This window comes from Salvelinus sp. IW2-2015, linkage group LG20 (assembly GCF_002910315.2).
Source record: "Salvelinus sp. IW2-2015 linkage group LG20, ASM291031v2, whole genome shotgun sequence".
NCBI lineage: Eukaryota > Metazoa > Chordata > Actinopteri > Salmoniformes > Salmonidae > Salvelinus > Salvelinus sp. IW2-2015.
The window spans coordinates 37,064,989-37,088,960 of NC_036860.1; the positions used below are offsets into that span (position 1 = coordinate 37,064,989).

The 23,972-nt window shown below is 40.6% G+C and overlaps 1 protein-coding gene across 1 annotated transcript in view; it reads left to right on the forward strand.

The window, feature by feature from the left end:
• Positions 1–3,898: 3,898 nt before the first annotated feature.
• Positions 3,899–23,972, forward strand: part of dyrk1aa (dual-specificity tyrosine-(Y)-phosphorylation regulated kinase 1A, a) — a 52,327-nt gene continuing 32,253 nt past the window's right edge. Inside the window, 1 exon segment of the mRNA XM_070449372.1 lies at positions 3,899–4,306. Coding sequence (XP_070305473.1) covers positions 4,252–4,306 — 55 coding nt within the window. The 5' untranslated portion in view covers positions 3,899–4,251.

Below are 23,972 nucleotides of genomic sequence, written 5' to 3' on the forward strand. Positions count from 1 at the left end.
AACAGTTATTGTGCTGACGTTGGTTCCAGAGGCAGTTTGGACCTTGATAGTGAGTGTTGCAATCGAGGACAGATTTTTACATGCTACGCGTTCCCGTTCTGCGAGCTTGTGTGGCCTACCACTCTGAGGCTGAGCCGTTGTTGCTCATAGACATTTCCACTTCACAATAACAGCACTTATAGTTCCACATTCTGTTACATTAAAGATGTTCCTCATCAATCTACACACAATACCCCATAATGACAAAGCGAAAACAGGCTTTTAGACATTTTTGCAAATGTATTAAAAATAAAAAACAGAAATACCTTATTTACATCAGTATTCATTGATTGGAGTCCACCTGTGGTAATTTCAATTGATTGGACATGATTTGGAAAGGCACACACCTGTCTATCTAAGGTCCCACAGTTGACAGTGCATGTCAGAGCAAAAACCAAGCCATGAGGTCGAAGGAATTATCAAGAGCTCCGAAACAGAATTGTGTCGAGGCACAGATCTGGCGAAGGGTACCGAAAAATGTCTGCAGCATTGAAGGTCCCCAAGAACACAGTGGCCTCCATCATTCTTAAATGTAATATGTTTGGAACCACCATGACTCTTACTACAGCTGGCCGCCCGGCCAAACTGAGCAATCGGAGGAGAAGGGCCTTGGTCAGGGTGGTGACCAAGAACCCGATGGTCACTCTGACAGAGTTTCTCTGTGGAGATGGGAGAACCTTCCAGAAGGACAACCATCTCTGCAGTGGTCAGGACCTTAGACTTAGGCGAAGGTTCTCCTTCCAACAGGACAACGACCCTAAGCACATTGCCAAGACAACGCAGGAGTGACTTTGGGACAAGTCTCTGAATGACCTTGAGTGGCCCAGCCAGATCCCGGACTTGTACCTGATCTAGACCTGAAAATAGCTGTTCAGCGACGCTCCCCATCCAACCTGCCAGAGCTTTAGAGGATCTGCAGAGAAGAATGGGAGAAACTCCCCAAATACAGGTGTGCCAAGCTTGTAGCGTCATATCCAAGATGAATCGAGGCTGTAATCGCTGGCAAAGGGGCTTAAACAAAGTACTGAGTAAAGGGTCTGAATAGTTATATAAATGTGATTTCTATTTTTCTTTTTTGTTATTATTTACCAAAAAATCTAAAAACCTGTTGGGGAATTGTGTATAGATTGAAGAGGGGAATAAAAATAAAAAAAACATTTTAGAATAAGGCTGTAACGTAAAAAATGTGAGAAAAAGGACAAGGGGTCTGAGTACCTTCCGAATGCTCCTGTTTTCTTTGCGAATTGTGGTAATTCTCCAAGGTTCTAAATCAATAGTTGTAGTAGTCCGAAAATGACAGAAACATTACCTTGCTTGAGCATACTGTAGGTCATATACAGTTGAAGTCGGAAGTTTACATACACTTAGGTTGGAGTCATTAAAACTCGTTTTTCAACCACTCCACAAATTTCTTGTGAACAAACTATAGTTTTGGCAAGTCGGTTAGGATATCTATTTTGTGCATGACACAAGTAATTTTTCCAACAATTGTTTACAGACAGATTATTTCACTTATAATTCACAGTGGATCAGAAGTTTACATTCATTTACATTTACATTTAAGTCATTTAGCAGACGCTCTTATCCAGAGCGACTTACAAATTGGTGCATTCACCTTATGATATCCAGTGGAACAACCACTTTACAATAGTGCATCTAACTTCTTTAAGGGGGGGGGGGGGGGGGTTAGAAGGATTACTTTATCCTATCCTAGTATTCCTAGGGGGACCTGACATTCACTAAGTTGACTGTGCCTTTAAATAGCTTGGAAAATTCCAGAAAATTATGTAATGGCTTTAGAAGCTTCTGATAGGCTAATTGACATAATTTGAGTCAATTGGAGTGTACCTGTGAATGTATTTCAAGGCCTACCTTCAAACTCAGTGCCTCTTTGCTTGACATCATAGGAAAATCTAAAGAAATCAGCCAAGACCTCCACAAGTCTGGTTCATCCTGGAGCAATTTCCAAACACCTGAAGGTACCACGTTCATCTGTACAAACAATAGTACGCAAGTATAAACACCATGAGACCATGCAGCCGTCATACCACTGAGGAAGGAGACACGCTCTGTCTCCTAGAAATGAACGTACTTTGGTGCGAGAAGTGCAAATCAATCCCAGAACAACAGTAAAAGACATTGTGAAGATGCTGGAGGAAACGGGTACAAAATTATCTATATCCACAGTAAAACAAGTCTTATATCGACAACCTGAAAGGCCGCTCAGCAAGGAAGAAGCCACTGTTCCAAAACCGCCATAAAAAAAGCCAGACTACGGTTTGCAACTGCATATGGGGACAAAGATCGTACTTTTTGGAGAAATGCCCTCTGTCTGATGAAACAAAAATATAACTGTTTGGCCATAATGACCATCGTTATGTTTGGTGGAAAAAGGGGACGCTTGCAAGCCGAGGAACACCATCCCAACCGTGAAGCACGGGGTGGCAGCATCATGTTGTGGGTGCTTTGCTGCAGGAGGGACTGGTGCACTTCACAAAATAGGTGGCATCATGAGGAAAGAAAATGATGTGGATATATTGAAGCAACATCTGCATTAGTCAGGAAGTTAAAGCTTGGTCGCAAATGGGTCTTCCAAATGGACAATGACCCCAAGCATACTTCCAAAGTTGTGGCAAAATGGCTTAAGGACAACAAAGTCAAGGTATTGGAGTGGCCATCACAAAGCCCTGACCTCAGTCCTATAGAAAATGTGTGGGGGACCTGAAAAAGCGTGTGCGAGAATGGAGGCCTACAAACCTGACTCAGTTACAACAGCTCTGTCAGGAGGAATGGGCCATCATTCACCAACTTTTGTGGGAAGCTTGTGGAAGGCTACCCGAAACGTTGACCCAAGTTAAACAATTTAAAGGCAATGCTACCAAATACTAATTGAGTGTATGTAAACTTCTGACCCACTGGGAATGTGATGAAAGAAATAAAAGCTGAAATAAATCATTCTCTGTACTATTATTCTGACCCATTCCTCTGATTTCACATTCTTAAAATAAAGTGGTGATCCTAACTGACCTAAGACAGGGAATTTCTGCTAGGATTGAATGTCAGGAATTGTGAAAAAAACTGAGTTTAAATGTACTTGGGTAAGGTGTATGTAAACTTCCGACTTCAACTGTAACTGTTTGTTACATGCAATATGTTTTGTGGATTTCACAGGACAGATGTTGATCTCCGGTTTTGTAATGAAACAAATCTGTGGTTAAATTTATTCTTTATTCTTATTGTCCCGGCTTTAGGCCTTTATATCACGGTGTCAAGGCACATGAACTAACAGGATTATAGAGCAAACAATGCAATTATCACAACACAGGTTGTAATATGATTTCTTTTTTTTCTTGGCTTGGCTTTCCCTGTGATTTTGCCCACGCCACCGTTACTGAAGACACATACATTTACTATATGATACTTTATAGTGTTTGGATTTACGTACAGAATAATACAAAATGCTATGAGACCAGGCTGCAGCGGTTCCCCTGTTGACTGACTCCCCATAGTGTTAGACCATAGACCGTAAAAAGAAGGGTCAGACATCCAATCTAGTTTTTGTACACTCAGCATTGTTGGTAAGGTAATGAATGATGTCCCAGGTGTTGTTTCACCCGTTCGGTGGTGGCCCAACCGAACACTTTCTCGCGTCAAGGAGTTTAGCCAGAGAGAATAGCGAAAGGAGTATCTCTGGTTTAGCTCCCACAATCACTCCTATGACCCGCCCCCTTTCAAACATTTTGATTGGCAGTTTCTATGACAACTGCAAGGTCTTTTTCTGCGTCATTGGTCCATACGGGAACTTCTTCGTTTGATAGACAGTCGTCATGGTAACGTTCTTATTCAGCCTCCATTTTGTTAGCCACTTTCGTTTTTCCCCCAAAAATGTACCTTCCTCCCAGAATAGTATATGCACTGATCATAACAATGACATGTACATTGAAACTTATGCCCAGACAGAAATTGGTTATTATAATGAAAGGGGTTGGTAGATGTGCTACAACGGCGCTTACTGAGTACATTGGTTTACTGTAGTTTCTATGGTCTTCCGCCGGACCGGTACGCTGCGCAGGTTTGGAACGCGCGCCATTTTGTGACATTTACAAAAAAAGCTTTCTTCAAGAAAACAGGGTCTTCAAGTTTTTTCCGTATTAAAAAAAAATGCTTTGGAAGCAACGCTACTCTCGCTGAAATGGAAGTATCGACCAGCTAATGGTGTACATGCCTACATCGAAATGTTGGTTTCTCTATGGTCAGATCGAATACAGTAAGTTTCTGCTGTTGACGGTGGTGGCGAGTTGACGGAGAGGCGCTGTTGATTTGGAAACAGAATTGACATCTACTCAGAGGAGTGAGGGTTGTACGTTGGGCAATCTGGGGGGGCTCCATGGAGAAGAGACTGTATTCAATAATTCGCCGTAAGGCATTGGGGATTGTAAATGAGGATATTTTTCTGGAATAGGAAGACTGACAGGCAGCGACAAAGGTAAGTTTGTACTGTCGTTCTAACTGTAGCTAGCCATACTAGCCAGTCACAGTGCTAACGTTACCATTGTAATGGTCTAATGGGCTCACACACACAAACTAGCTAGCTAACGTTAGCTGGTAATGACCTGACCATTCAACGTTCTATAATGTTTCTTCTTTTTGGTGGGAAAAACGTGCACCCACATATTGACAATACGATGACGAGTAGTAACGCGTAACACCAGGCCTAGTTAACAATATGAATCGTTAATAACATTGCTAAGTTTAACGGTAACTTGCTACTGTAACTGCTTAGGCCATGTTGGTGTAGTTGTTAGCTAACTTTCTCTTGCCACAGTTAACTTAACGTTAGTTAGAACCCTAGCCTTACTCCATTCCAGTAACGTTAGGTTAGCAATCTAGCTAACGTTTATTCAATGCAACTGGCTAACATGGATAGATATGAAAACTTAGTCAACTACCTACAGTAGCATCTTGCCTTTTAATGTAATTCAGTGGAAGGCAGTGTTGCTTGCTAGTTGGACCTTTGCTGTTTTAGCAAGTTAGATTAGATTAACTAGTTAGGTCATACCGTTAGTTGGGTAAGTAACGTTAGTTTGCTAGTTACCTAGCTGACGTTAGCTACATAGATAGTAGAGTGTAAAAACATAGTAACGTTGCTAGTAGTAGCAATGAAAACACAAGTTAGCTGGCTAACGTAGCAGGCGTAAAATACACGCCTGAAACTAGATCCCCCTAAATACTGGTCTTGACAAGAAGAAAAAAAACTGTCGGGGGAGGTTCTCTTCTGTACTGTTCAATCAATCCAGTAAATGTGGAGGAGTTAGGATGGAGTGTTGGCTTCAAAACTTAAAAAAGCGGAACTCGCGTCACAGGCTCTCTTTTAATTTCCCCTGAAAACCGGAACATCCGGTTGTTGGGGACTTGGCAGAGGCTACTAGCTACCTACTGCTTCTCTACTGTTTGTTAGTGCATCATTCCAACTTGGTTAACGTTAGCTAGCTAACATTAGCAGGTCCACGTTGTGTTGATGATCTTGTAACTTTAGTAACATGATTGATAGGGTAAGCTGGCTAAAAAGAGTAACTCCACCTCAGGCAGCTGGGTTTAATAGAGGCAATACCAATCATATGTTGCCTTCCAGCTAGCAAACACCTGCTAACTTGACAAGTCATCAGTTTCCAAAGAGATGCGAGCATTGATTGATAGTCAGCTAACAGCTAGTCATAAGGGTGGGGAGCTTATCCACTTCAACACATTAATTCTAGCTAACTAATGCTAATATGCTCACGGTGACCTAGTTTGTCTGGTGATGGAGTTCACTAGCTAACATGTTGCCCCTAGTGTAATCATGGTCATGGTTCAGTTGGGCTGATCTTAGCCACTGACTTGGTTATTTACAAATTGAAATTGAATAAGGAATTTTGTAGCTGACTCGAACAGTTGAATTTAAGTTCCAGATCACAGTACATGATACACTTGTTGACAAAAGTATTCACTGACTGAAGCATCAAGTTCAGTGGGGGAAACTAAACTTATTAATTTGAGAACTCACATGAGGTAGACCGCCTCTGCTGTCATGCAAGTACCCATGACTTTGTGAATGAAATTCATACACAGCAGGCACTAGTATGTTTTTGATGGGTTAAATAACTGAGTTTTTGTAGAGAGCGTGATGGCTTTTTGTTGTTGATCAATTCAGAAATTAAATGGTTTTAGGACAATGTAACTTGTTGAATAAGTTCCTCCTCTTCAAAAGTATTGGATAAGGTCCATATTTTACATTTACAGTCAACTGATCATTGTTATGTAGTAGCACCTGCTCACCAGGAGAAGTTTTCAGTTCATAGTCACTCTCTTGGTCTCTTTTAGTACATCATATCAACCACATGGTTGAATCAGCGAGTTGCTAACTTAGGCCTACTATAACAGCTATAAGAGTCATGCACAGCAATAGCAAAGCACCTTTTCTATAGTAAAGTTTGCGAATGGTATGGATAGATCTCAAGTTGGCCTTAGTTTGAAGTCTGTCTGGTGGGTCAATCAGTGTTATCTTGTGGCGCTATAGGCTAAGCCTAATTGTATTGAAAGTAGGGATGCACCGATATTACATTTTTGGGCGATACCGATATCCAATATTTTCCTTGCCCAAAAAACGATACCGATAACCAATATTTTAGCGCCCTTTTAAGCATTCTAGTACAGTTAAATAGTTAACCAACACACACACGGACACAGCGGTCTAAGGCACTGCATCTCAGTGCAAGAGATGTCACTACAGTCCCTGGTTCGAATCCAGTCTGTATCACATCCGGCCGTGATTGGGAGTCCCATAGGGCAGCGCGCAATTGGCCCAGCGTCGTCCGGGTTTGGCTGGGGTAGGCCGTCATTGTAAATAAGAATTTGTTCTTAACTGACTTGCCTAGTTAAATAAAGGTTCCACACCAAATCACAACCTATTTCTTTCACTTGCTGTGCTGTTTCGTTGTTCATTTGTTCAGTCGTTTTATTCTCAACCACGATTTCATTATACATGTCAAGCAGTGAAGTTTCAGTTCTGTCTGTCCGTGGCCTCTCTTCCTCGGTGCGCAATGTCACTGTGTCCGTTTTAATCTGTGTATGTGCAGCTGTATGTCCAGCTGTGTATGTAACATTTCACGTAAACCCTGTTTCTTCTCTACATCGAAGTAGTGGTATTGGTACCTAGCATTGAGCATGGTGGTGACACAGTAAAGAGGCTCAAAGAGAATGCCACCGAATCGCTTGTTCACAGCCTTGAGTACTTATTTAAGGTTTAACCCCACGGTCTGTGTCGGCAGTTTTGTTGAGCAGGCGTTTCAATGCCATGACAGAGAGTATCACGTCTGCTGCAGACACAGCTGATTAGCTTATTTCTCGAGTCAGTTGTTTGAATGGCGCTAGGAGTGTGTCCATGTTTCAAACATGTTCTCAAATGCCATTGAAATGGCAGCAGCAGTATGAGAACCAGCACATTCCTGAGCATGTAATACGGCTTTCATCAGTACGAAATCCTCGTCGACCCACTGTGTTGTCAGACTTCGCATGCGCATGGGGCTGACATCGCTGGTCCAAATGTCAGCAGTGACGCCCATAGCAAGTAGCTCATAGATGTACGTTTGAACAATACTGTGTAACAGGTAGGGCAAATCTGAAAATAGTGTGTATCGGGGCTCGACCAGTCAGCGAAAGCCAACATCATCCACGACAGAGGACGGTTGATTGTCAAGGGCAATGGATTCCATTATCTTGGCATTAATGGATTTTGCCTTTCAGTTGTCTCGCTGAAATTTTCTTACTCTTTGAAATGACTGCTCGACTTGAACTTGTTTAGTTGTTGCAAATGTGCGCTTAGTATTTTTCTGATTTTGTTCTGTGTAGTGCTGTATTTTTCGTGGCGTCATTACGTCATCTACTTAAGTTATATAGGTATGCACGTCAGCTTTGACATCGGTTTTGCACATCGGCGTTAAACTAGACATCGGGCCGATGTTGGCATTTTTAGCTAATATCGTCTGATTCTGATATGCTCACCGATATATCGTGCATCCCTAATTGAAAGGGGCTTCTGCTTCAGTCATGACATGGTTGATTCCTTGGAAACAGAATTACCTCAGGGACACATTCTTTATTTAGGCTACTTATAGAAAACGTCCATGCTGAGTGTACTTTACAATAAGCATTTGTGTTCTCTATGCCTTTGACTTTAATCACAGCAGCAAACTCCTCAACAAGTGATTACACGGTCATCTGTATTTTAAGATTCCTGCCAGTAATTTCTATGACGGTTCATATTTGACTGTTTTTAGAAAATAAAAAAACTGAATGTAAAAACAGCTATTTTCAACACAAATGTATCTAATGAACATGAATATATTCAACATTAATGAGAACCGTGTGTGCACGTACACGGATGTTGATGGAAATGTTACTGCACCAACTTTGGAAGGATTTTCAAACGTAGGCATAAACTGTATTTTCCCCATATCATAATCGGTTGAGATTCATTGTTTATCTCTGTGATGGAATGTCTATTTTTACAGTAGAATACGCTTTGAAAGTAACATGGAAAGTAGCCTTGTAGTTTTTGTACTTTTGTAGGCTTCTTGAATGGTCTTCAATGGGCAAAAACGTAGCACAATGGTTTGTCAGCGCAAAAACTTAAAAGGTCCAATGCAGCCGTTTTATCTCTATAAAAATAATTTCTGCATCAACAATGAAGTACCTTACAATTAAAGGGATACTTCGGGATTTTGCCAATGCCCTTTACCTACTTCCCCAGTGTCAAAGGAACTTGTGGATACCATTTTTATGTCTCTGTGTACAGTATGAAGGAAGTTAGAGGAAGTTTGGTGAGCCAATCCTAACTAGCGTTAGGGCAATGACTGGAAGTCTGTGGGTATCTACTAGCATGCTAGACTTCTAGTCGTGCTTACGCTAGTTAGCAATTGCGCTAGTTAGCATTTTCCTTCAAACTGCACGCAGGGACATAAAAAATGATATTTACGAGTTCATCTGACTCTGGGGAAGTGGATTAAGGGCTTACAGATGGGCCGCGGTAAACGGCAATTGAACAGCAAGAACATCCGTCTATCGTGTGTAGTGATCAAATGTTATTTGTCACATGCTAACAGGTGTAGCCCTTACCGTGAAATGCTTACTTACAACCCCAACCCCTTAACCAACAATGCAGTTCAATAAATAGAGTTAAGAAAATATTTACTAAATAAACTAAAGTATAAAATAAAAAGTAACACAATAAAATAATGAGGCTATACCGCCTAGTATATAGTTCCTGGATAGCAGGACGCTTGGCCCCAGTGATGTACTGGGGCGTACGCACTACCCTCTGTAGCGCCTTACGGTCGGATGGCGAGCAGTTGACATAGCAGGCGGTGATGCAACCGGTCAGGATGCTCTTGATGGTGCAGCTGTAGAACTTTTTGAGGATCTGGGGACCCATGCCAATTTCTTTTCAGTCTCCTGAGGAGGAAAAGGCGTTGTCGTGCCCTCTACACGGCTGTCTTGGTGTGTTTGGACCGTGATAGTTTGTTAGTGATGTGGACACCAAGGAACCTGAAGCTCTCGACCCGCTCCACTACAGCCCCGTCTGTGAATGGGGGCGTGTTCGGCCCTCATTTTCCTGTAGTCCACGATCAGCTCCTTTGTCTTGCTCACGTTGAGGGAGAGGTTGTTGTCCTGGCATTGGACTGACAGGTCTCTGACCTCCTCTCTATAGGCTGTGTCATTGTTGTCGGTGAGCAGGCCTACCATTGTTGGGTCATCAGTAAACTTAATGATGGTGTTGGAGTCCTGCTTGGCCACTCCGTCGTTGGTGAACAGGGAGTACAGGAGGGGACTAAGCACGCACCCCTGAGGGGCCCCCGTGTTGAGGATCAGTGTGGCAGATGTGTTGTTGCCTACCCTTACCACCGGGGGGTCCAGGAAGTCCAGTATCCATTTGCAGAGGGCGGTGTTTCATCCCAGGGTCCTTAGCTTAGTGATGAGCTTTGTGGGCACTATGGTGTTGAACGCTGAGCTGTAGTTAATGAACAACATTCCCACAGGTGTTCCTTTTGTCCATGTGGGAAAGGGCAGTGTGGAGTGCGATTGAGATTGCGTCATCTTTAGATCTGGTCTAGAGTTTCTGGGATGATGGTGTTGAAGTGAGCCATGACCAGCCTTTCAAAGCACTTCAGGGCTACCGACGTGAGTGCTACGTGACGGTAGTCATTTAGATAGGGTACCTTCACTTTCTTGGGCACAGGGTCCCGATCGATTGATGTCAGCTTGAATGTTGCTCTATAACAAAAAAAAATTGTGTGGATCATAACAATTCAACTGTTTAACCTTGTTAGCTAGCAAATAGATCAAAGTTGTCTAAACTTTAAGTATAACGATTAGCTGCCTAATCACTAGCACATGGGCTTGAGAGAATGTTGGTGAGACCTGTGTTAATTTTCTATAGCCTAATGCCTGCTACAAGAGTTAGTCATTATATGTGAATGTGCATTATGCATGGTTCTAGTTAAATTTGTAACAAAAAGGGCATTTTCATAGACAAACTTAAAAGCCAGATAAGTGATTATAAAAAAAAAAAAAGCAGGTTAAACTATTATGATTAAATAATTGAATTATTAGTGGGTCTTATTTAGTGGGTTGTGGAAGGCTTATTTAGCCTAGGTATAACTTCACAAGATTATAGCTGACTCTTTGAAACGCAGTGTATTTTACCTTAAAAAATAGACGTAAAAAAATAGACTTAAAAAAATCGGGGTGTGTATATATATATATATATATATATATATATATATATATATATATATATATATATATAAAATTGTCAATCGCCCATCAGTTTGAAAAAAAAAAAAGATATGATATTTAGGTCATTTTGCCCAGCCTTCCACAGTCTACATCAGCTGGTGCGCAGCGGCGAAGCAAACGATGAGTTTGGACAGGCAGGCTCCGTTCCAGTTCCAAACATAGGTTATACATGGAGCAAGCGACACTCTTGCTTCCCCGTAACCACCAGTCACCAGCCTACTATTTAGGTTTGCCTGGTTAAAGGGGCAGTGCAGTTAACTTGTTTTTCCATTTTTTTATGATGTTTCCTAGGGCTGACCCCATTTTGTCGACTGATCGATTGTTTGGTTGATCGGCTGCTGGTCGAGTGATTTTCTTTTTCTTTTGTCGAGCAGTAGCAAATATATATTGTTTATTCCACACGAGACACCTGTCTGATTTGCACCTGTGTCAGTGAACTAATCCATTGCGGAGGCCGCAGGGATGGCACAGTCCAAGAAGAAGAATGGGAGTGTGACTAAGATGCACAACGCACGTCTCTCTCCAGAATGCGCTCTCTCCCGCCAATTTGTGTGCATTCATTGTTTCATAATTTCATTGTGTGAATTGTTTGCCCTTTGATTGTTAGTGTCTATCAATTGCCCGTTACTTTTGGTCACGTAGTGTATATGTATGTGAACACCTGCTCGTCGAACATCTCATTCCAAAATCATGGGCATTAATATGGAGTTGGTGCCCCCTTTTGCTGCTAAAACAGCCTCTACTCTTCTGGGACAAGTTTCCACTAGATGTTGAACATTGCTGCGGGGACTTGCTTTCATTCAGTCACAAGAACATTAGTGAGGTTGGGCACGGATGTTTGGCGATTAGGCCTGCCTCGCAGCTGGTGTTCCAATTCATCCCAAAGGTGTTCGATGGTGTTGAGGTCAGGGCTCTGTGCATGCCAGTCATGTTCTTCCACACCGATCTCAACAAACCATTTCTGTATTGTCCTAGCTTTGTGCAGCTGCTCGGGCCTTGGAAACCCATTTCATGAAGCTCCCGACAAACAGTTATTGTGCTGACGTTGGTTCCAGAGGCAGTTTGGAACTCGGTAGTGAGTATTGCAACCAAGGACAGATTATTTTTACACGCTTCAGCACTCGGCGGTCTCGTTCTGCTAGCTTGTGTGGCCTAGCACTTCGCGGCTGATCCGGTGTTGCTCCTAGACATGTCCATTTCACAATAACAGCACTTACAGTTGACCGGGGCAGCCCTTGCAGGGCAGATATTTGACGAACCAACTTGTTGGAAAGGTGGCATCCTATGACTGAGCTCTTCAGTATGGCAATTCTACTGCCAATGTTTGTCTATGGAGATTGCATGCCTGTGTGCTCAATTTCATACACCTGCTAGATTTTGTACACCTTAGCCACAACAGGTTTGGCTGAAGTAGCCGAATTGACTAATTTGAAGGGGTGTCCACATAATTTTGTATATGTAATGTATCACCAGTAATACATTTAATGAATTCCCTTAACTTCTGGAGCCCACTGGTGCAGGAAACTCTTGAGGGCCAAGAATATTTTATGCAATGTTGCAAGTTTGCCAGTTTTTTTTATTCTGGTTATCTTGATCTCTGGCTCCCCCTTCAGTCATCAGACAAGCTCAGTGCATTTAGTTGATTTTATTTAAACACATATGGGGTGTCTCCATATGGAAAAATACACTGAACATTTTTGTCGGAGACAGCCCTAATATTTCCACACTGAGGTCGAAATAATAACATTGAAATTATGATACTGCCCTTTTTGTGTAAGAGCTGTTTGGAGAGAAAAAAACGTCTGGAATTTCTGCCTGTTCGGGTGGGATGTAATTCTGGTCCGCAGCATAATGTCACCCGGCGATCTGATTATAATAGACCAATTAACATTAATCCTTTATTTACATATTACTTCCTAGTTTTGATCCTGGTCATGCCTAGGGCTGTTGCGGTGACCGTATTACCACCACACCGGCGGTCACAAGTCATGAAGGCAGTCAAATTCCACATGACCGTTTAGTCAAGGTAATTAGGCTTCTCCAAGCTCTGATGCTGCTGCTGGTCATTAGTAGCCTAACAAACTTGCTAACTGCCTGGTACTCATAACTCTGTTGTCCCTCTAATCACTCTGACATCAATGCAAATGTATTCGATAATTTAATCAAACACTTCATGAGAGCCCATGAGCTCATGTTGTGCAACATTTCTATAGGCTATGCAATTGCGTGAGAAAACGGTGCGATGGCCACTAGGGTTGCAAAGGGTCGGAAACTTTCCGGTAAATTTCTGAACTTTTTTCTGAAATTTTTAATGGGAAGTTAAACCTGGGAATTTTAGGAATTTTGCTTAAATTCATCAAAAAAGTTAGCTTATAACAGTGAACCTTTTTTTTGTGGGATACACATAAGGAAATTATAGGTTTTGTGGCATATTTTGGTTAAACTATCCCCAATTCAATGGAATTGCAACCCTCTGCATGCACAGTGCATTCTTCCAACACATGTGCGGTGCACTCTTCCATCACATGTACAACTGATTCTCAAGATCTTGCACACTAATGAGATGCTATTGAGCCCACACTACTACTCTGTCTGAGCCAAGGACTACATGCATTCTGGTAAGTTTCTATTATAATACTGGGTGGGGTGGATATATTTTATAAGACATACATTATTTTTTGTTAACTAGTAAATAGTAGCCTACAGCAAAGTGTGTTTAAATAATTTCTAACTTGTTAACAATTTTTGCTAGTTAGTTTTTGCTACCATGTGGGTTTTAGCTTGCTTGAGCCTGCTAACTGAGGAGTGTTAATTCACCTGTTTCCATACATGTTTCATTTTAAAACATTTATCCTACAAAGGAGTTGTTTAATCTAACTGCTTAACTATTTATTTGTACATGGAATTGTATTTGTTTGTTTTACTCCTTTTTTTCTAATCTTTACAGGAAAATGCCACGGTACTATCTGATGTGTGGAGACATTTCACTGCAGCTAATCTAGACGGAAAAGCTGTGTACGTTTGCAAATACTGTGCCAAATGATATGTGAAGAATGCAACAAAGATGCAGAATCATCTGGCCAAGTGCATAAAGTTCCCTCAGCGTTCACAACAAGCAACCTCTGACAAAAGTCCCTCTACTTCTATTCAAGGTGAAAATTATGAATCAGACACCTTATCGATAGCAACAGCTCATGGTCCTCCTGGAATCAGATTTTTTTTTTTTGACTCAATGGAGGAATGTAGTCAGATGCGGATTAATGTCTTGCTCAAGCTGTGTATGCAACTGGTTCACCTCTGATGCTCACAGGCAATGTGTATTGGAAGAGATTTCTGAATGTTCTTCACCCAGCATACACCCCTCCAACCACACATGCTTTATCTACTCATTTGCTGGATGCAGAGTTCAAGTGAAGGTCAAGCAAATCATAGAGAAAGCAGACTGTATTGTAATCATCTCTGATGGGTGGTCGAATGTTTGTGGGCCAGGAATAATTAACTACATCATCTCCACCCCTCAACCAGTATTCTACATGAGCACAGACACAAGGGACAACAGACACACCGGTCTCTACATTGCAGGTGAGCTGTAGGCAGTCATCGATGACCTTGGACCACAGAAGGTATTTGCACTGGTGACAGGTAATGCTGTGAACATGAAGGCTGCTTGGTCTAAAGTGGAGGAGTCCTACCCTCACATCACACCCATTTGCTGTGCTGCTCATGTATTGAATCTGCTCCTCAAGGACATCATGGCACTGAAAACAATGGATACACACTACAAGAGAGCTAAGGAAATGGTTAGGTATGTGAAGGGTCATCAAGTTATAGCAGCAATCTACCTCACCAAGCAAAGTGAGAAGAATAAGAGCACCACATTGAAGCTGCCCAGCAACACCCGTTGGGGTGGTGTTGTCATCATGTTTGACAGTCTCCTGGAGAGGAAGGAGTCTCTCCAAGAAATGTCCATATCACAGTCTGCCGATAATGACACCCCCATCAAGAGGATCCTCCTGGATTATGTATTTTGGGAGAGTGTGGTATGCAGCCTGAAACTCCTGAAACCTATAGCAGTAGCCATTGCACGGATTGAGGGAGACCATGCCATCCTGTCTGATGTTCAGACTCGGCTTGCAGATGTAAGAGAAGAAATCTGTACTGCCCTGCCCACTTCACTGTTGCTCCAAGAAAAGGAAACTGCAGTTCTGAAATACATCAAAAAGCATGAAGACTTCTGCCTGAAACCCATACATGCTGCAGCATACATGTTTGACCCCAAGTATGCTGTTAAGAGCATCCTGTCTGGTGCAGAGATCAACAAGGCCTATGGTGTCATCACTACCGTGTCTCACCACCTTGGCCTGGATGAGGGCAAGGTTTTTGGCAGTCTGGCAAAGTACACTTCCAAGCAAGGGATTTGGGATGGAGATGCAATATGGCAGTCGTGCCAACATCAGCCGGCACAGAGTGCAACTGGTCCTTGTTTGGGAACACACATGCCAAAGCACGCAACAGGCTGACCATTACAAGGGTTGAAGAATTGGTGGCCATCTGGGCAAATTTGAGGCTTTTTGAGCCTGACAATTAGCCATCCTCAACAAGGTTGGAAAATGACAGTGAAGATGAAGCCTCAGTCTGATATTCAAGAGGTGGACATTGATGAGGTCCAGGGAGAAGACATGGAAGCCTGAGAGGAAGACAACCAAAGCTTTAGTTTCTAGACTATCATTTTACAGATGTATGTTGAAAATATTTTTGGTAGATGCGATGGATCATTCAGTATTCCCTTTCTTTTGTTGTTCAGTGAAATCATCCGATGTGTCAACTCATTTAATTAAAGTTCAATTCATTACTAAATTGTTTTTTAAATTGGAAGGATTTAATAATTTACCTTATCATAAGTAGACATAATTGCAATAGGTTTATGTTTCTCTCTCCTTATGATATGATAAATATATCCAATGCAAAAAACATTTAAATGGTATTAATATTAATTTGCATACATTTCCGTTAATTCCCATATATTCCCGTTAATTCCCATGGAAATGTTCCACCTCTGAATATTCCCCAAAATGTGCAACCCCAGTGGCCACTAATTAATAAAAAGATGAGGACCCCATCAGCCTTCTATAGGCTAGGCCTACTATATTTATTTCTCAACTTTCGTAATATTTAGCACATTGCTTATAATTACAACAGGAGTATAGCCTACCTGGCTGGCGAGAACAAAACCACGGTGAAAGCATCCTCCATTTGCCATATAAGTGCATAGATAACGTGTAGTTTTCCCGCTGCCCCTGTTTCGATACAGGTGCATGATAATGGTCCATTATAAAGCCGAACAAATGTCACACATATATTATTCTGTATATGTAAAGACATGATTAAATCAAGAAAAGTCTGATGGGTGACAATATTTGCCTATCACTTGTGAATTATATATTTTCACTTGGGAATGATGCCCAGCATAAGAAACAATACCTTTTTTTGTGCAACTTTTTTGAATCATAGTCACACACCTCATGTACCCTAGCCCATAGTTCTATGTGTTTTAATAAGGTTTGTATCACAACTAGTGGCCAAATAACTTCTTAAAATTAAGCACATTAATCTGCTTTACAAGGGGTGTAGTGCCTATCTGGCATATATAAGCAGCGACTGGGTTTCAAGTTTGGGGAAGATCATTTTCACCATAAAAATGCTAATTTATAATAAAAGCATTACATGCATAATTGCTTTTGCGTTCACTTTTGATAATGGTGTTTTCCGCTAATGGACCATTGGCGCTTAGAGCCTACTACCATGTGCCCATTGCTGCGCTTATAATAATGAAATATAAACATTTTAAGCTAAACGTTCTGATCTGTTGTGTCAGCTACATTGCATAAATATGTTTTTTTGTTGCTTGTGGTTGTATTAATTTGGGTTGTATTAATTTGGGATCTATTGCATCCCACAACTGTCCCAGACTATGTTTGGAATATTAATTTATTTTACAGAATAGAATAGGTCGACTTTTGTACTATGGGGATAGTAGATTGCTTGCTGTTCGTTAGGCCTACTCATCTTGTTGGCTGACGTAAAGTAAATGTGCCCAGTTCTTCCAATATGCACCTCGGAATTGGATAAGGACGCTCGCAGTTGCGTCCCAGATGCGTCTGTCTTCATTTGTAGCATGTGAGTAAGATCCGATCGCGTGACGGAAATCCATGTGAGTGAGAGGGCTTCTGATTGCGCAGCACAATACGGGAGAAGGGCACAAAGCAGCAATCCGGGACACAAAAAGGCATATACAGTTGAATTCGGAAGTTTACATACACTTATGTTGGAGTCATTAAAACTCGTTTTTCAACCACTCCAGAAATTTCTTATCACAAAGCCCTGACCTCATGCCTATAGAAAATTTGTTGGCAAAACTGAAAAAGCGTGTGCGAGCAAGGAAGCCTAAAAACCTGACTAAGTTACATCAGCTCTGTCAGGCGGAATGGGCCAAAATTCACCCAACTTATTGTGGGAAGCTTGTGGAAGGTTACCCAAAACGTTTTACCCAAGTTAAACAATGTAAAGGCAATGCTACCAAATACTAATTGAGTGTATGTAAACTTCTGACCCACTGGGAATGTGATGAAAGAAATAAAATCTGAAATAAATCATTCTCTCTGCTATTATTCTGACATTTCACATCCTTTAAATAAAGTGGTGATCCTAACTGACCTAAAACAGTTTTTTTTTACCAGGATTAAATGTCAGGAATTGTGAAAAACTGAGTTTAAATGTGTTTGGCTAAGGTTTATGTAAACTTCCGATTTCAGCTGTATTTCTTTAGGGTGCATTACGGCCACAAAGGGGTTGCCGCCTTGAAATTTGAGGCATGCGAAAAAACCTAAGCGGAGCTCATGCCTTTCAAGCGACTTTTTAATAATCATCATTAGAATCTCATGCAGCCTTACAATGTATTAAGAATCAAAACGTATAGCCCAATGTTTGTAGAACTAAAGTTACTTTAAAACCTGTCTGGGAACGCTCGCCAACAGCCAGTGAAATTGCAGTTCGCGAAATTCAAACAACAGAAATCTCATAATTCAAATTTCTCAAACATACACGTATTAGACACCATTTTAAAGATAAACTTCTCGTTAATCCAACCACAGTGTCCGATGTCAAAAATGCTTTTTGGCGAAAGCACAACATATCATTATGTTAGGTCAGCACCTAGTCACAGAAAGCATACAGCCATTTTCCAATCAAAGAGAGGAGTCACAAAAAGCAGAAATAGAGATAAAATTAATCACTAACCTTTGATAATCTTCATCAGATGACACTCCCGGGACAACATGTTACACAATACATGTATGTTTTGTTCGATCAAGTTCATAATTATATCCAAAAACCTCAGTTTACATTTGGCTTTGCCTCCAAAACATCCCGTGAATTTGCACAGAGCCACAGCAATTTACAGAAATACTCATAATATACTTTGATAAAAGATACAAGTATTATGCACAGAATTATAGATATACTTCTCCTTAATGCAACCGCTTTGTCAGATTTCAAAAAAGCTTTACGGAAAAAGCAAACCATGCAATAATCTGAGTACGGCGCTCAGAGACCTAAACAAGCCAAACAGATACCCGCCATGTTGTGGAGTCAACAGAAGTCAGAAATAGCATTATAAATATTCACTTACCTTTGATGATCTTCATCAGAATACACTCCCAGGAATCCCAGTTCCACAATAAATGTATGTTTAGTTCGATTAAGTCCATTTATGTCCAAATACGTCCTTGTTGTTCGCGCCTTGAGTTCACAAATCCAAATTCATGACGCGCGATCACTAGGTCCAGACGAAAAGTCAAAAAGTTTCGTTACAGTCCGTAGAAACATGTCCAACGATGTATAGAATCAGTCTTTAGGATGTTTTTAACATAAATCTTCAATAATGTTCCAACCGGAGAATTCCTTTGTCTTTAGAATTGCAATGGAACTCAGGTCGCTCTCACGTGTGCACGCATGATCAGCTCATGGCACTCTGGCAGACCTGTTACTCAATCAGCTCTCATTCGCACCCACTTCACAGTAGAAGTCTCAAACAAGGTTCTAAAGACTGTTGACGTCTAGTGGAAGCCTTAGGAAGTGTATGACCCCATAGACACTGTATATTTGATAGGCAATGAGTTGAAAAACTACAAACCTCAGATTTCCCCCTTCCTGGTTGGATTTTTCTCAGGTTTTCGCCTGCCATATGAGTTCTGTTATACTCACAGACATCATTCAAACAGTTTTAGAACCTTCAGAGTGTTTTCTATCCAATACTACTAATAATATACATATATTAGCATCTGGGCCTGAGTAGCAGGACGTTTACTCTGGGCACGCTTTTCATCCGAATGTGAAAATGCTGCACCCTAGCCCAAACAGGTTTTAATAATTCTAAATTAAGCATATAGGAGTACCTATTTCTTTATTAACCACTCAACACAGAATAGCCGTGTGCGCACTCCCTCAAATCGTTTGCAGACAATATTTCTATTTTATTCAGCTTTGTTCAATTGTATTCTTCATACTATAAAATAATGCCATGGAATTATAAGCAAATATTGTCTGCTGAATGAACTAGTGTAGCCCTCAGCCATTTGGCATAGCCACATCAGGACCTAACATAAGGACAACTCAAAAGTATTCTATTATTTTCTTCAGAAATAGACTACATTTTCTCATATCATGCTTCTTTAGACCTGTCTAAAATAATGTATTTATTGTGATTTACATGGATTTATTATATTTTTTTTAATGGCTTGTAGGCTATGTGTGGAAGCCAGGAAATGCTAAATGTGTATGTTAATTAACGGTCAATTACCGTGAGACCGACAGTTATTTGCTTGACAATCACCGTCTGACAATTTCGTGACCGCCACAGCCCAAGTCCTGCCCAAAAGCAAGATAGATTGTGCAGCATGGCTGCTTTGCACTGTATTCCAACAGAACAATAACTTTGTCTGATTTTGTCTGCGATTTATTTTTAATAATCGACTGTCAGAAGTTCAGTCAACTCCTGCACAGCACACTTTGCATCGGACTACATTGCATTTCAGGCTAGGTACACATGGATTTCCTAGCAGCTCCATCAAGCATTGCATTGATCTTGAAATCTACAGCAGCAGCATCAACCATTCATGAAGTAAGTTTCTAGATATTTATTTTTCTTGCTATTCATGGGTTGCGTGCTTCGTCACGATTGTTTTGAACGTTCTCTTGAGGACCGATACCTGATACTACTCAGTGGCATTCTCTGAGCTGCCATCTGATGATGACGATTTAGTCTAAAGAGGATTATAGTGACTTGGAAAAACAATTACATTTCTAAAGGAGGTAAATCATTAATATGAAAACCTTTTGGAGATGGAGTATAACTTTAGCTAGCTAAGATTGAGGGGCCTGGTTTTAACTAACGTTAGCATGGATAGCTAGGTATTTTTTTAAAACTTTTTTTTCTAGCTATGGCAATTACCATCTCTCTAAAGTAAATTTGTCAAAATGACAAAGTTGTTTCCTACCAATTACTTTTCTACTTCAGCAATGTCATCATATATCCAGGCCACTATATTGTCTTCTCAGATAATTTTAGCTAGATTGCTAGCTATCGAAGTCTGTGAGTGAACTACACTGCCTTCATAAAGTTTTCACACCCCTTGACTTTTTCTACATTTTGTTGTCTTACAAGGTGGGATTAAAATAGATTTAATTGTAATTTTTTTGTCAACGATCTACACAAACTACTTTAATGTCCATATGGGAAAAAAGTCAATACATGTTAGAAATCACCTTTGGCACCGATTACAGCTGTGAGTCTTTCTGGGTAAATCCCTAAGAACTTGGCTCACCTGTATTGTACAATATTTGCACATTATTATAAAAGAAATTCTTCAAGCCTTGTCTAGTTGGTTGTTAATCATTGCGTGACAGCCATTTTCAAGTCTTGCCGTAGATTTTCAAGCAGATTTAAGTCAAAACTGTAACTATGCCAGTCAGGAACAAATTCATGATTTGGAGCGAACCCTGACTGAAGCTGAGCAGAATTTCCAATAGTAAGTATTTTAGATCTGCGTTTACAAAACACAGCAAGATATTTTTCTGCATTATCTTTACTTTTCTGCGTGAAAAATGCAGAATCCTGCCTTAACGTGACCCCTGCTTACTGTTCGGTCCTCAATCAAAGCACAGTAAATAGCTTATGCGCCCCGACTCCATGATTCCAACAGTTCACCCAAGTGTTTAGATCTAAATTGCGAATCAAATCACAATTGCAACATTTGGTTAAAAATAAGGCCTCCATTTCTTTTTTCATACAGCCCTATGTGGAAATGATCTCAAATGCGTGCAGAAATGGTTGAAAATGCTTAAAAAATATGTTTGGTTGAAGTTTAATTGAACAGTGTGAAGGGAAAGGGGGATACCTAGTCAGTAAAAATAAGGCCTCCATTTCTTTTTTCATACAGCCCTATGTGGAAATGATCTCAAATGCGTGCAGAAATGGTTGAAAATGCTTAAAAAATATGTTTGGTTGAAGTTTAATTGAACAGTGTGAAGGGAAAGGGGGATACCTAGTCAGTTGTACACCTGAATGCATTCAACTGAAATTTGTCATCTACATTTAAAAACAATCAGAATGGAGAAAGACCCATTTTCAAATCACTTAGAATGTATGTGTTGGCACCCTAGGCTCACTCAATTCTCATAAAGCAAATTCAGAAACATGAAATACTGTCTCATACATTTATACTGTCAAAAATGTGAAAAATACTGTGATATATTTTGGCCATATCGCCCAACCGTAACTCCTTGTAAGAAAAATGTCAGCGTAGAGTCATAAACTATCATAATAAATATGCTGTATCACTCAGCATTTTGTGACAGGGCAGTGCAGAATAATGGTCCTATAATATATGAATGACCTTTTAGGTTCGGGCAATGAAGTTATATCCACCGCGACTGTTTACAGACATAAAATGCAGCTACAGTAAAATGTTGATAGCAACAATTTACAATTTTTTAGACAATAATAATTAATACAAATTTGACGTGTCTGTACCTTTTCAGACACTAGAATTCTGCTCCGGCGTAGAATGTTCTGTATTGTTTCCCTAACAACAACAAACATTCCTGATTTGATGTGCTGCTGTTTTTTAAAAATGGTTGGGTAGCTAAATGTTTTCTTTCTAGTAAATGTCTTGGTAAATCACGGTATTTAACCAACTTTTTTAGGAAAGGGTGGTCTGCAGGCTGGCTGCGCACAGCAGTTTGAGATGATTTGATTAACAGTTCTGGTCTCCTAGTGATGGACGTTAGTCCTGCTTCAGAAGCTGCATTCCTTTACAGACAAGTAAAATGCCCGTTCATATCTCCAGAGAAGGTTTTGTGTCGGCATTTAAAAAGCTGTAGTATAGCCTACCCTAACTGACAAACATGACGTAGCCGAGGCGCTTTCAAGGGGCCACATTCCATTATGTCTGAAAAGGGTAATCAATACAGGCTACCGCAAGGCTTTCCCAAAGATACCTCTATATCCTGGCGATACCGGTGCCATGAATAGTCTATGACAGTGGTCACCAACCTTCTCTGAGTCAAAATCACTTTAGCAGTCAAAAAGCAAGCTGAGATCTAACTCTCAGATTTTTTTATATAAAAAGAAAACCAATCAAACCTGTCGCACAATTTCTGAGCGAATGTTGCATTTCCAAATGGCCTCCTTTCCAGATTAGCGCTGAGAGTCCGTGGGTTGCATCAGCCAGGCGAACTTTTAGGCATGATAAAAAATAATGGTTTGGGATACAAATGTGAAAAGCATGTCATACATATCCTTCCTACCAGTCAGAATATGTGAGCGGTTGAGCAGTTGGAAATCCCACTCATCCCACATGGAGTGGTCTTTGCGGAACACTCCGTGTCTCAATGAACTTTCCCCACTCTGGCGATCACAGGAAAAAACTGCTGCTCCGTTCATTTTTTGTTTAAAAAGATAATTTAACAAACACCCCATCTACTTTTGTTACTATATACCATTTGTTTTTTAAGTAGGCTATCCTAAGAAGCTTCAATATTTCAACCTGTTGTAGTCTATTAAACAAGGACCTACCTGATGATATGCTGCTGCTGTTTAAAAAAACAAGTAGCCTTTTCTATTGATGATCAGATACTTCAGTTGTAACTAGCTCTGTTGCGCTCACGCTTTACAGCTAATAGATAACTTTAGCACTGTTACAAACTTAGACTCCTCTTTTGTTAACCTCTCTGGGGTAGGTGGGACGCAATCGTTCCACCTGGCCAATAGCCAGGGAAAATACAGAGCGCCATATTCAAATAAAATGATATAAAAATCAAACTTTCATTAAATCACCCATGTAAGATACCAAACCAGATTTCAAAAAGGCTTTTCGGTGAAAGCATAAGATGCTATTATCTGATGATAGCACAACAGTAAATAAAGAGAGTAGCATATTTCAACACTGCAGGCACAACACAAAACGCAGAAATAAAAATATAATTCATGCCTTTGACGAAATTCTTTTGTTGGCACTCCAATATGTCCCATAAACATCACAAATGGTCCTTTTGTTCGATTAATTCCGTCGATATATATCCAAAATGTCAATTTATTTGGCGCGTTTCATCCAGAAAAACACAGCTTCCAACTTGCGCAACGTCACTACAAAATATATCAAAAGTTACATGTAAACTTTACCAAAACATTTCAAACTACTTTTGTAATACAACGTTAGGTATTTTTAAACGTTAATAATCGATCAATTTGAAGACGGGATGATCTGTGTTCAATACAAAAAGAAAACAAACTGACGCAACTTTTTTGGTAATGTGCCTCTCTCAAACAATTTACTTCGTGACCCTCATTTACGATGGCCGTACTTCTTCATTACACAAAGGAATAACCTCAACCAATTTCCAAAGACTGGTGACATCCAGTGGAAGCGGGAGGAACTGCAAACAAGTCCCTTAGAAATCTGGTGTCCCAATGAAAACTCATTGAAAAGACAGTGACCTCAAAAAAATAAAAAATCTGAATGGTTTGTCCTCGGGGTTTTGCC